The sequence below is a fragment of the Buceros rhinoceros genome, unplaced genomic scaffold, assembly GCF_000710305.1.
Source record: "Buceros rhinoceros silvestris isolate BGI_N320 unplaced genomic scaffold, ASM71030v1 scaffold13036, whole genome shotgun sequence".
Lineage (NCBI taxonomy): Eukaryota > Metazoa > Chordata > Aves > Bucerotiformes > Bucerotidae > Buceros > Buceros rhinoceros.
The window spans coordinates 51,107-65,470 of record NW_010418168.1 but is presented as its reverse complement, the minus strand read 5'-3'; the positions used below and the strand labels follow the sequence as shown (position 1 = coordinate 65,470).

General features: G+C 39.9%; 1 protein-coding gene across 1 annotated transcript in view; it reads left to right on the top strand.

The window, feature by feature from the left end:
- The first annotated feature begins 6,464 nt into the window (after positions 1 to 6,464).
- The window catches only part of CIB2 (calcium and integrin binding family member 2), a 37,823-nt gene continuing 29,923 nt past the window's right edge, over positions 6,465 to 14,364 (top strand). The window contains exons 1-2 of the mRNA XM_010138434.1: positions 6,465 to 6,515; positions 14,156 to 14,190. Coding sequence (XP_010136736.1) covers positions 6,465 to 6,515; positions 14,156 to 14,190 — 86 coding nt within the window. The remainder of the gene's footprint in view (positions 6,516 to 14,155; positions 14,191 to 14,364) is intronic.

Below are 14,364 nucleotides of genomic sequence, written 5' to 3'. Positions count from 1 at the left end.
CGCTGCTGGGGGGGCCTCAGCCCGCTGCCGCCGGAAGACAGAGTGCGGCGGAGAGCCGCACGGAGCCCCGGAGTGGTGTCTGAGGAGGTACCGTTACGGCATCTACGTGGCGACAAACAAAGGCAGTTTTGCAAGCGGCCTCCAGTTTTGAAGTATTTAATACTTTTACAAAATCTCGGCTTCTAGAACTGGGCCGTTTAGAGGAAACAAAATAGCTGTCATTAACAAATAAGCGTGTCAGGTGTTTGTTGCAGCAGAGAAGAAACCCACTCACTTCGAAGTGTCAAAAAACACAGCTGTTGAAATAGGGGCAGTCTGAATGTTGTGTTTGCCTTGATTTTTCAGGTACTTGTCTCGTTATTTTAACAAACGTTGAAGATCCTGTGTGTCAGTTCTAGGAGCCTGAAGTGTCCTTTCCTGAGCAGCGCATGGCAAGGGAGACATCGCTGCCGCTGTGCTGAGAAAGAACTGAGGGAGCTGCCTAGAGTCCTGCCTGAAATAGTTGAGAAATACGTATTCTTCTGTATGCTTAAGAGTGGGAAGGTAGCTTGGGATATTCTTGAGAGTGAAGCACCAAGCTATAACCAAGTTTGAGCTCAGACCTCTGGGAAAAATGTCTTCATCTGACTATTAAAAGATCTTCCTGCCTGTGAAGTGGTGATAATACTTCCACGTCTGTAAGATCTGCTCGGACAAACAGCGATGCCGAAGTCTCTCTTACAACGTGATAGACTCTGCTGTTCAAATAAGTGTTGCCATTCCTTGCAGCTGTGATCAGTCAATTCAAGTCAATGGCTTTGTTGTCAATTCAAACAATTATGGGAATAAATTACACTCTCAGCTTTGACACAAAATCAATACTGGATTTCAAAACTCAGTGGCTGCAAAAGTGATATGTGAGTTTAATACACCTTGGAAGTTTAAGCTCAGAAGTCAATTGTAAAGAAAACCAAAACTACCTTCGGTTTCTTAAACTTTTTTTTTTTTTGGCCACATAAAGATTTGTGTTCTGTCTCAGTATAATTTTGTGCCAGTTTTTGGTAATAAGAGATTATCAGATTATTTGTTGCCTTTTCATTTACTTATCTCTGTCCTGTATGTGCTTGAAAACTAAGGTCTAGGACTGTGTGTTCAGTTTGCTCTTGTCTTGAAGGTGTGAGTAGAAAGTCTCTAAACTGACATATGTCAATAGTAGCCCCTGTTTTCTGGGGGTCACTTATGCTTTTTTGGTGGTTTTTTTTTTCATGACAGTGCACCAGAGAATACTCAAAATTTTTCCTCTGTTGAAGCAGCTGCTGTGTGTACCCTACAGAAATGTACTACTGTGTGTATGGTTTATTTTATTATTTATAATACTTTGAGTTGAGAATAGTCTCAGATACTGTCTGTAATGGTAAGTGGGCAGAATTCTCTTGATACTTGTTTTCTTCTTGTAACTGTTGCTGTTTTCTCATTTTAGTCTTTAAAATCCAAATTGCAGGTAGCTGTTCTAAATGTTTCTGTAAAATAATTTTTTTTGTACTTTTTACATACTGGCTTGTTTGTTGTGCTGTCTTTACTTTCTGTAGCTTGCGTGTCCTATTCTGTGCTTTTTTCCCCTCCCCTTTTGTAAATTGAGGCTTGCTCCCATCTCAGATTCATCTGTGATGCCTCTAAGACATACTAGCTGAATTTTAAATGTTTTTTCTGTCCTGCTTCCCATGAGATGGATACTCCTTTCTTTGTATTGTTTCTTCTGCCTTGTTGCTTGCCAAAGGACTCTGTGAATGTTTATGTGCTATCCTGCACTGATCAGTGTATTCACAATGTTTTCTTGTATTTTCTGACTGTATCTGCATGTACTTTCTGGTTTTACACTTTGATTCTAAATTAAGGGGAAAGGAGAAATTGGGGATAAATTCTTTTTTTTTCCATACATTTTTCGATAGCTGTTGTAACAGGTTTCTGATCTGCATCTTGCAGGTGCTGCTCTAATAATGCTGTAATGATAAGCCATTAATAGTGGCTGGTTTGGATCTATTCTGAGCAGAGCTAAACAACACTGTCAGTAGTTATTTGGCCTAGAAAAAAGATGCCTGTGTAGCAGTAGCTTCTCTCCCCTAGTGATCACTGTGATCTCCATGAGGAAATTCATTATATTCAATTTAGTCTGGTTAGGAAGTAATTATTTTTTAATTATTTTGTCCCTGAGGCAAAGCATTGTCTTGTGTAAAGAATCTTTTTTTTAAAAAAAGTAGGTTTTCTTGATTTATTATGAATAAATTAGGCTTAATTAAATGTCTATCCTCTAAGACAGCTGGATCAGTAAGATCATAAAAACAACAAATTAGGCACAAGGTTTTCCTTTTAGTTTGTTTTCTTTAGTATTAAAAACTCTCTACAGAAGGTTCCCACTGGTTGTAACAAGTACAATGTAGCGAGATAGTCGGTATCTTTCCTCAGCTTGAGTTTTGCGCCTCTCCCGTGGTCTGCTCGTGGGTTCGGCAGGAGGCAGCCCTGTGAAGCGCGCTCGCGCAGGCTGGTGCTTCCAGACAAACTGAGCGAGGTCTGCGCATACTCCTCACCTCACGTGTTGGTAAAAGCAACTTTTCTATCCACTGCCATAGCATCGAGCTGTCAACCTTCACTTATTTGAGGATTTCTGTTTTGTATAGTTCATTTATTTATAGTTTGCAATATTAAATAAGAGGCAGGTTGCGATAGTTGATGTAGCATATTTCAGTGACAACGTTTTGTAGCTCTGCAACATCTTTATTTAAGAGACTCACAAGCATGTTCGTTATTTTAGCTCCACAACACCTATAGTAGGTGAAATCGTTATTCCTCATTTTCTTGTGAGCAAACAGAATTGTAAATAGCGTTTGAGTAAATTAAACAGGCCCCAAAGGGTTAGGGGGAATTTCCACACCACTGGTGGAGGACAGCACTTTCCCTTGTAATCATGGCAAGTAGTGATCGTTGTTACACTTGCAGCGAAAGGGGGCCCTAACAGCTCGTAGAAAGTAGCAGTAGAGTAAATGTACAGGCCGCCCTTCTAGACCAAAGCTTCTGTTCTTTTTGCTAATGGTTCTTTTTTCCCACCATCAACAGTTGTAGCAAACCAGCTTGAGCAGTGGAGGCTGTAGATACGCATGTTGATTGCTAAAGCTCTGTGGGGATCCTCTTATTAACAGGTGAAGTGATCTCTGTTCGTAGTAGCTTGGTGTTCTTTTGAAGCTTTCACTTTAAACCGCGGTCAGGTTTTCACTGTGTAACCTACAGAGGCAGTTTCAGGTAGTATGACCTGTCTGTTGGAGGTTGTTAAACTAACGCTTCTGCTAATAAATCAGAGCAAAGACTCCTGATGTAGCAGCCACGGCCAGCAACAGTTCAGAGCAGGAGACTTTGCACTGAAGGTGATTCAGGGTGCTGGTATGACGTGTCCCACTCCCTGAGCTGTGCCTGTGGAAACAAGCTCCTGTAGCTGGGGTCAGGCTGCAGCCCTGGGTGGGTGTTAAGCTGTTGCAGCTGACGATAGCCATCTTGCTATAAAATATCACACCTGGTCTAAGTGGTTGGCAGGGTATTTTCTGCTCCGTGAATTAAACTTCTAAAGCAGGTAACAGCAACTCCTTAACCACCTTCTCTGGTATAATGGACACAGTAATTGCAAGACTGTTGTATACATAATGTGCTCCTTAGTAAACTTTATTTGCAACTGATTCCGAGACATATGTTATGTGTTGCTAAATGGCTTTAAACCACTTGCTTTGGCAAACAGTTTAGAGAAATTTAAATACGGTGAGGTGTGATGAAAGGCTGGTACTGACAGCATTAAGGTCAACTCTTGCTGTGCACATAGAAAAAAATTGATTTCTGGCAGTGACTTGTGCTAGGAGTAAGTGTTGCTTAACACCCAGCTGGCAAATAAAACTGATCTTTGGTAAATGCAAACAGATAGAGGACGTGAAAAAGAGTGAACTGATAAATGATCTGACCTTTGAGACAAACAGATAGGAGTGAAAAAAGATTGTGCGTTATACCATTTAAAAATTTTACCCAGTTAGTATAGCAAGGTAATTATGCACTGAAATATAGGTACCACTACAGCATGCTTGAAAAGAGCTAGCTAGTATAGTGGAACCTTCGACAATCAGTATTTGAGTTCTCCTTTTACAAATATGTGCATTTTAGTTTATTTAATAATAGAAAAATACTCTTCAGAGTATGGAAAGAAGAATTGAAGAAACAGTTTATTTTCTGTCCATAAATATACTCAGTGGTGCCATTCCCTTGGCAAGCTGAGTCTGTCTTTCAAAGCAAGAACTTCTAACTCTTTTTAAAGCAGTTGACTCTTTTTAGCCATGCCAATATTCCTGCACAATTTCTTTATATTAGTATAAACCCAAATGCATTTCTAACATGCAAGAGAAAGGTGGAGGGGGCAGAGTGGAAAGCCAGGCCCAAAGGAATAAACAGGAATGTGGCTGTGAACCACAGGATCTCTACCTCTGACCTGCTATGTAGCCCTCTTGCTCTTTGTTGTTGTTATTTTGCTCCTAAGGATGGAGACTAGCTGATGTGTGTCGTCTAGGGTACAGTGGGACCACGTACCGCTGTAGTGGTAGTGGTACAGTAGTAGCCAGTAGTACAAAAGCAGGTAAAAAATGAATAAATGAGGTATCAGTCTTGTCCCTGTAAGAATGCTGTTAAGCATACGGAATCACAAGATTAAAAGATAAGGAGCTCAATTCACCCCTGGTGTTAATTCACTTTAAAGAGAATTCGGCCATTTATATTTAATCTGATTTGCACGGACAAGCAGCCGGAATCAGGTGGCTGTGAATGGAGTGCTATTTCATGCAAAGCCCCTGACTCAGTATCGCTCTGGTCTGACTGAGAACAGCTGCTGGCTCTGGCATCTCAGTAGCACCAAATCATAGATGCGAAACATGCTTAAAGTACACGCACCACCACAGAGGCCAATGGTGAAGCTCATTCAGAGTTGAGGACACGCAAGAACCTGCAGAACTGTGGAAGTTTTTAAGGCACCCTTGTAGATTATTGTAGATTCTTTTTTGTTGTTATATGCCAAGGCAAATCAAACTCGCGTTATCCAATACTGTTATCAAGTGAGGGTCGTTAGAAGCTGTAGGGAATATGAGAAGTTAATTTTCCGATTTTTTATTAAACATGCCGTCTTGCTGAGAAAATAATGACCATTGGCAGAGTTGTGGGTAAAGAAGGTAGGAATTGTATTAACTATTGATAAATCCTGTCCAGTTCCCATGTGCACAAATAGGAAGTTCAGAGCAGTCCAGAGAAACTTACTCACACCAGGTCTTTCCTCCCTGTTCCCATCCTTTCTCACTCGCCCTTCTTTCTACTATTGTTGTAGGAACGTTCTTCTGCAGATGTTAGGTAGATGTTAGGTGTTGGACTTTATTCATTCGGTCTGTCTGCGTCTCTTGCATGGTCTTCTATTTCTTTTTTTCCTAATTTTCCTGGAAAGATGGAATTACAGTTGTGTTACTTTATCGAATACCCTGTGAGCCCTCTAGTGGCACTTTCTACCTTTGTTTTAGGCTGTGGTAATATTTTTTTTCTTTTCGGCCGTGCTGGCTTGAGCTGAAGGAGGCAGTTAATGTCTATTTAAACTACTTTAATCTTCCTCGTTGTTTTTATTTGTTTAATTAATTTGAGAAGGAGCAATTGCATGCACTGGTATACCTGGCGGTTTGGCACCTCAGGTAGTGAGCTCACACCCTGGATAGCCAGGGCTGGTTATAGCCACCGTGCAGACATAAGCATTCCCTGAGGAGTCCCTGCAGCACCCGGTGATGTGGGAATGCTCTCGACACTTGTGCCTCCATCCAGCTGTATTTAACGTTGGTAGCATGGTACAGGCACTGACTGGGAAGTGCTTTTATCTGTGAGGAGACCAGCTGCAGAAACGTTTACTCTGCTAATCCATTTTTCTAGTCACTAGATTTGCTCTGTGTGTGTGTGTGTAATACGACTGCGCTACCCAACGCCAGCAGGTGACGCAAAGCTGCTCTAAAGCACAAAGGTGCCGAGCCGGAGCACCCTGAAGTTGCAGAGTGAAGAGGCGAGTGAGACGCTGAGGCAATAGAGAGCTGATTTCTTCCAGTACTGGCTGCCCGGGTTTGATGTTATAAAAGCTCTGTATGCCTCTTAGAAAAGTCTCTGAAAGAGGAGGAGAATGGCATCACTGGTTTTGGGTGACACCTGCCAGTGATTTTAATGCTTTCCTTCCCGGCACATACAAGTCAAGCCTTTGCAAAGATTTCCCAGTACTGTGCCCTTCCTTATTGGACAGGCACAGTCAAAACCAGTTCAATGCAGGCTTTGGGATTTTTTTGGCACGGTCACGGAGTATATCTGCTCTAAATGCCTACAATACAGAGGAATGCAGCTACTTCTAATGGGATGCATTTGCACAGAGGAAGAATTCCTCATTTAAGATGGGTAATAAGCAAACGATATTTACTGATGAACAGCTAGATGCCTACCAGGTAAGGTTTTGGGGGTTTTTAGGGGTGGGGGAATGTTTTATCCAAATAAAAAAGAAAACTGAATTTGTAGCCTGCATGCATACATTTTACTGTTCCTTTCAGCAGCTGTAGTAGTATTCTAAGGGTGGTTTGTTGAATATACCCAGTTTAATTCCCTTCCCTGTATACAGGGAAAGGAGTCAAATCCTTAATGTCTGGACTGGAAAGCAGGATAAAGGCTGTGACTAGCTTGACAATGGGAGTTTTTATCAGAATCTTTTTACCGAGTGTTTTGTAAAGAAGCGTAGCAATACACTCTTTTGCTCCCTGATGCCTTTGCTTGGAGGGAAAAGAATTCACGTCTAATTTCATTTCTCCTAAGGTTAAGTCATAGAAATATGATGAATATCGTTTCAGAATAGGAATCCTTATGCTTGCATCCGCTCCTGGAAGGCAGTTTCTTACCATGACAGAAGTATGTCTTTTACATTCAGGGATAGCTTGTTGGTACTTCTTTATCTACTTCACATTTTATCAACTAAATTTTAATAGGTTAAAAAAAAATAATTTGCAGTTGTCAGTCATGTTTAAGCATACTGGAAATTTTACTGAAATGGACTGCAGGAAGCAATCTGCACAGCTGTCGTGTTGAACAAGTTTCTGAAAATACTGTGGGGCAATATATTGACTAGAAGTACGCTGAAGGAGACAGCTGACTGCGTATTATGAGATGCAGACTGTGCTGGCTGCATTGCTCTGTTCCCTTACATGAAGTGATAAAACATAGACAGTATTAATAGTGCAGGAAATTAGTGTTTAGTTTATCTCCTGATAACCACGGGACAAATCCAGTGCACGCAAAAGTAAATAACTTTCTTCTTACCTTCAGGATCTTTGGTTCAAGCCCTTAAAGTAGAAACTACATTTTCAATATTAATTTTCTTTGGAGTAACTGCTAACATGGACTTTTCACAGGTGTAGGTATCTAGCCACAGATTAAGGCTAGGAATATGTACTAAAATGATTTGAAATTTCTTGCTATGTGGAAGATAGGGCTCTTACTAAATTCCTAGCCTTTTCCTTGTCATTGTGGGAAATGTGAAAATAGACCTTTTTTAATTGCCACTTTGTCACACATCTCACCCTCACCAGCAGTCTGTCACTGTAACACACTAGTCTAAGTTACTGGTCTTAAAGTTAGTAGTCTAAAATCTGAAATAGCTTTTTTATATCCCTCCTGGATAGGCAAGAGGGAAATCAAACATCTGTAAAACCCCAGTGTCTGTCTTCCTGCTACCAATAAAAGCGAACACAGAACAGAGCCCAACTGCAGTGAAACAAAACAAAATCCAAATGTAATTAATGTTATCTTCTTGACATAAACTGGCGAATGCAAGGGCTGAAATGTCATCCCTAATTCACTACTCTTCATGCAGAAATTGCCTTTCCCTAATGGCTTTCGCAGCCCCTGCCTTGCATAACGCTGGGTAATTGATCTCAAAGCCTGGCAGTAGTTAGGCCAGGTGGATTGAGTCAGCCTTCAGGATTTCTTTGTTACGCGCAGACGTTACAGTTCATTAGTGTAGTGCTAGATAGTTTTTGACTAATAATAGCATCTGTTACATGTGGTAAGTCCAATTACATAGCAAGTTTCGGGCCAATAACTAACTTCCAGAATTTGTCAGAGAGGAATGTTAGCCTCATGCTGTGAACAATCAGATGAATTCCTTATTTTCATGGTGATTTGCCTCTGAACCATTAGTTACTGCCTCTCTTGGGTCTTCTGAACACAGAAATCCTGGGCTTGTTGCTGCAGCTGTCCACACAGAGAGCTCTGGCCTCCCCGCTGCGTTCGAAGGCAGCGTGCAGTTGCTGTTAACACAAATGGAGCTGTTTGTCTTGGGCTTTGCCATCTGAACGGCCCTTTTCTCCTTTCTCTGTCCCTTCAGAACAGAAAGAAAAGGGGAGAATGGGGTACTGGTTCTGCAGTTTTTAAAATGCAGGTTTTCCAAGTCTTGAACCAGCAGTTGGGTTGCCAGGTCCCCTGAACACTGAAGTAAACCACTTTGCAACAGGCTGCTGTGCACATCTGTACCCCACTGTACAGCCAGGCATCTGCATAGAAATTGTTTTTTAAATGCATCATTGATTAATTTTTTTTCCTAAACCAGAACGAGGCAACTTCTTGAGAATTTGTGTGTCTGTGAGTTGGTGCTGTATTCCTTACAATAACACCCAGGGCTACAGCCTCCGTAGTGTCAGTACGGCAGAAGAGTAATTTTTGTGAAATACGGATTTTTTTTTTTTTACTTGGCTGCAATTCCTATTGGAAGACTGTTCAAAACCTCACTCCCCTCATAGTTAGACTTACAATTTCTTTACGGAAATATGTTTCTGGCCATTGTATTATCTGGTTGTAACTTCCACCATTTTTGTCTTTAACACAAATTGCTCTGAGCTTATAGCACCTGAATGCTACTTTAGCAGTGACATTTTAATTATTTTTTTTACTGCATTATATTTTCAACACTTGTTCTGTGGGAGATACTATGAGATGGAAAAGTGAGAAGTTAATGTGCTTTAAGCATGGTAAAACCGTATGTAAGTGACTTTGGCTTTCAGGAGTAAAGATGAAGCTCCAGAAAAGTCACCTGCTTTGAAGAGTCAGCATATGTAAATCCCAGATCATTAATATGATGTTAATGAAATAAAATAACCTTATTTGATTTGTCTAAAACTTTCTGAAATGCCTGCGTATGAATTTACACAGTTGTATTGAATCACTTTTTAGCAGAACCCTTACAGTTAAAGGAAATAAATCTGGTCACCCACAAGATGTCCTCAATGTTTTTAACAGACGGAGTGTTTTAAATACGCTCCATTAAGACTGCTGATGGGTAGCTAGCTGAAGCTGTTTGCAAACGGCGCGGTAATAGTAAACCTCTCATCTTTTTATCTGAAGTAGGTAGAGGCAAATTAAAGACTGGAAAACTGCAAATCTTTTAACACTTTGTCATATCTCCTGCTCTTCAGATCGTATCACTGCTATTAAGGTAGTGTTCTAGTTGGCAGCTCTTTACATTTTCAGAAGTTTAGTGACATGTTTTGGAGATTAGGCTTTTGCAAATAGTAGTTTGCTCATGGAGATTCACCTCATTTAAGAAGTTAGCCTTGTAAGAAAATGCGTTCTACCGTGTATTTCTGCTTCTTATGCCCTTAGAGTGCTTGACTGTTCTGTGGGCTTTTAATGGGTTGGGGGTTTTTTATATGAAATCCAAAATCTAACAAAGTCTGGCTAGGAGAAAGGTAAGCATTAAACAGCAAGAAAGAGGTATTCCGTTTCAGTCAAAGAACATTGTAAAAGCTTAATTTTAAAATTATCTACAGATTTTGGAGGTCAAGTCTCATAATGAGAAAAGAAAACGAATGGAATTTTAGGGGGTTTTGTGATGCTATATAAGGATGCTTGAAGCAATAGAAAATACAGGTATACGATAGAGCGATGTCAGAGCCATATATTGGCCTCGGTGCACTGCATTTCTCACTGAGAAACAATTGTACCGAGCAGGAAATGCGTAGAAGCTGTGCTTGGAGTCTGAACAAACTACTGCACTGTTCAGTCAACCTCAGTGCCTTTTCCGTGGTTACTCAAATGGTCTGAATTTGATCGGAGTTTGGTTCTGATTTTTTTTCTTTATAGACAAACCTAGAGAATATAGGGCACAAATTTTATGTCAGATATTACTGTTCTTATTTCAAGCCATATCTTTCTGTGTTTGTTCATTAATGGGATTATTTACTCTAAATTTATTTAATGCGGCCTCAAAGCAAACTGATGTTTATCCTGGCTGTCTTCTAGGCAGTATTGCTATGAGATAGAGTAATATGAATTAATGACTTGCTTCTTTTTCACAAGAATTTGTCTGTTACAGAGCTCTTTTCCTTTTATTAAAATTCTAGTCAAAGTGCAATTCAGCTGTATTTCGTGAGTTATGCAAAACCCGATGGAGTAAGTTACATTATGGTCTGTCCAGAAATGCCATTTATAAAGTGAAACTAGGTCATCAAGTTACCTTCTGATTTAAAAGCTGTGCTTGACCTAACCGGGATCTCTGATGAAGACGAACCCTTTGCAAGAATATGAAAAGTGTATTCATCGCAGGTCCCCAGGGTCTTCTGTAAAAAGTATTTTTCAGTTTGGTAGAGTATTGCTGTTCATGTGCAAATTTAAGTAACGTAGGAAGGGAACGTGGTTTTTGCAAAATTGTCCTTTAGTCAGATTCTGGTTTCATGTTACCACTTGGTGCATATATAGATTAAGCAAAACTAATTTGACAGTTCTCCTCTTCCTCGGTCTTTGCTAAAGTCTGACTGTTTTTATTCCTATGTTGCAGTAGAACTCTATAAACCAGTTCTTGTAGCTGCAGATTTTTTGCTGTTGTAAATTTTCTGCCAAAATAATGTCTCACATGGAATTTGTTTATTTTACTGCAGATGGTTTATGAGGATATTTATTTAGTATTGTCTTGAATTAATTTGTACTGCTTCATTTTGCATTGCAGAGATGAAAGAACACTTGATGTGTTAACTTTCTGCTTGCTTTATTTTATTCACTTTGCTAAAAACCCCCAAACATAGGGAAGTTAAGTGGATAGTTGCAGATTTAATTGATGTCTTACCTCCAAAAAGCCAGCAGTGATCCTTTGTGTCAGACTACTAATGAACTTGATTACTAAGGGTACAAGGACTGGCTGAGTGGGATGGTGGGTCTTAGCAAAGGAGCACATATTTTCTCAGACGCTGGAGCAGGTATTCTTTTCAAGGCAAAACCTAAAAGCCACAAGGGGCCTCCTGTTAGCGTTTTTTTAGGCCATCGTACAGCACTAGAAATAAAAGCAATGATTCTCAGGATAAGTTCTTGCCAGAACTCTTTAGTTGGGAAGAATTATGAAAACACTGACTTATTTGTTCAGTATTTAGTTTGTGCTTTTCTAGTGTGACTTCCAGTGGCCTTAGTGTCCAGACAGAATAAACAGGTTGCTTTTTAAGTTGATAATAAACTCAACCACAGCCCGTATAATAGCAAATGTGTTCCATGATATCTGTGGCTTAAAGAAAGATGAATGTCATCATATGCATAAATGACAGATGCTTCCGAATGCTTTTGAGGACCCACTTCACCTTTCCTTATTGAGAGTTAATCACCCATCATTGTGTATTTTCTGTATGAATGAAGTAGCCAGAAGAAAATTGGATGATTCACCTCCGTATTTCTTTGGCCAAAAGTCTTTAATTAAATTGGAATTAAATTGCTAGAGTTCCAGCAACTATAAAATGTAATTATATTATTTAGACCCTTGTTTCATCGTGACTTTAATTAAAAAAAAAAAAAAGGCAGTCCTGCAACTTTTTCCTGCTATCAACAGATAGCTTTTCCAGTTTTAGCTTCATCTCTTGTACCAGCATTGACATTGTATTCTAAGACACTAAACCAAAACGATCCAGGCTGGCCATGAACCCACTTCTGCTAGGTTAGTTTCCAAACCCATGAGATCCTTCTTTCAGAGTACTCTGATGCGGTTATACTACTCATCGGTGTGAAGTCTGCATAAAGGAAGAGGCAGCAATGAGGAGCTGGGAAGCACAGAGGTGGCTGGGCTTCCCTTTCAGAGATAGACGGAGCCGTGGCTTTTACGTTAGCTGATGAGACCAGACAGGCTTTTAGATGGTAAAGCATTTTTACGTGGTGCGTGTGATCTTGCTGTGAATCAAAAGTATAGGCCAGGTCAGGATTAGATTGTGGTGCTCTGACCCAGGGTAGCTTCAAGATCTCTGCAAGTGGTCTGTGAAACCACTGTAAGATTATTTTTTTTTTTTTGACATTGCTCATCCTGGGCACCCAGTTCCAGTGTGATTGACAGGTGTAAGTGGAATACTATAGTCAGTAACAGTGGTCAGGCAGATACTGGCAACTGTTTTTGTTACAAAGGTTTTCAAGATCAGTGGCTTTAGATTATATTAGTAAAAAATTTTGTTTGATTTAAAAAAAGGCAAACAGTAGTGTTCATTGTTGAAGATGAGGTGACTCATTAAAAAAAACCCCACATGGAGACCTTCAGTGAAAAAGGTTTATGATCTGACCTCTTACTGAGTCTTCCAGTGGCATTTTTGCATCGTTTCTAGAAGATAATGGGTAACTTTTCTTTTTCTTTTTTTAATCTCCATTTGCATATCAATTTCCTGTCAGCTTTCTAGTTAAGTAATGCTGTCTGCTGTTTTCTCAAGCCTATATAATTACGGGATGATTGCTGCTGAGGACATTGCGGTTATTTGTGAGATTGCACCTGCCTTTCGTTAGTAAATGAAGCATCCTTAAGTGCCAGTTTGACAGTAAGTGGTGAATGTGCTGGAATTAATGAAGACTTAAGCAACTGGCTCCTATTTCACTTTGTGCAGTTCCAGACAATGTGACAGCAGTGTCAGCAGCTCACAAGGCGCGTCCTCTTGTGCCTTGTAACACTATTCTGCTATACAATAGACTGAAGGAAGAGCTGCTTCTCCTGCCACTTTATATGGAGGAGAGCAAGCAAACTCAATAATTGATACCATGCGGGACTGATAGCATACCTGGATACCTGAGACAAGCTGTTGGACTGCTCCAGCCAGCTGTGGTCATTTGCTTTTCCCTTTCTTGGAAGACACGAGCATTTAGCCGGAATGACTAGGAAATACTTTTTCACTAGTTGACTGAAGAGGGAGAGTCATACTGGTTGTATGTCCTCTTAGGTATGACTTACCAAGTCTCGTGTTGTTATCTTGTCACTAGCTGATTTTAATAGTTTGATCCATTTTAAATATGTTTACATTAAAGGAGAAAAAGTACTAAAAGCTGAATTCGTAAGCAAAAGCCTTGCCACATCACGTGGGCCTGTGAGAAAGGTGGATAATAGGAAATATTTTGTGGTTTTGTTGCTGTTCCCTATATATATGCCCTCATCAGCCACTAGCTGTAAGACAAGAAAATGTGTGTTCTCTGAATCTATGACCTGAACAATGTTCTAACTCATCATCCAATACCTCATTGCCACCAGTGTTCCCAGTTTTGGATGCAGGGCAGAATTTGCCCTGAACATACATTAGATAAGATAGTGGGGATTGGGGGGGTTGCAGCCTTCGCCACAGTGACCATGGCGCAAAGTAATTGTTAGCAGAAAGAGTTAATAACAAATAACTAACTACATGACATTTATTATTAAATCAGTTGTCTCTACTGATTACTCCAAATTAGAAGATAGTTTTCTTCATCTGTTTGTTATTTATAGCTTTCTAGATGCACTTATTGAATGTTTTTGGCCTGTGCCTTACTTTTTTCATTTAATTTTGTGTCTAGTCATTCTACAGTGAAGTATTTCAGCCAACTGTTGGTTTGTTTTTTCCCCTGAAGTTTAATATTATTGTTTTTACAGATAACCTCATCCTTAGGGGTATTTCAGTTAATTCTTAGCGTATATTGCTTTCCGAGTCAAAAACAGATGGTACACAAATGGCATCTTTAATGTTTTTCTGCCAGACCCGAGTTTTCTTCCAAAAGGTTGAAAAATAATTCTTTGCACTTGTTCTCAATATTTCCGTAGTACAATAATGTATTTTGTTTTTAACAGGATTGTACGTTCTTCACTCGGAAAGAAATCCTTCGGTAAGTTACTTGTATTACATTTTTCCTCTGTGATTTGTATGGAAAGGTCTAAATATTTTTTCTGACTTGTGAGGAAACCATAGAAAGCCAGTTATTTTGCATGAATGAGCGACATTAGAACTGGACTGAAGATGCACTGACACGTAAATGGGTATAAGGAAAGAGGTGGTGAAC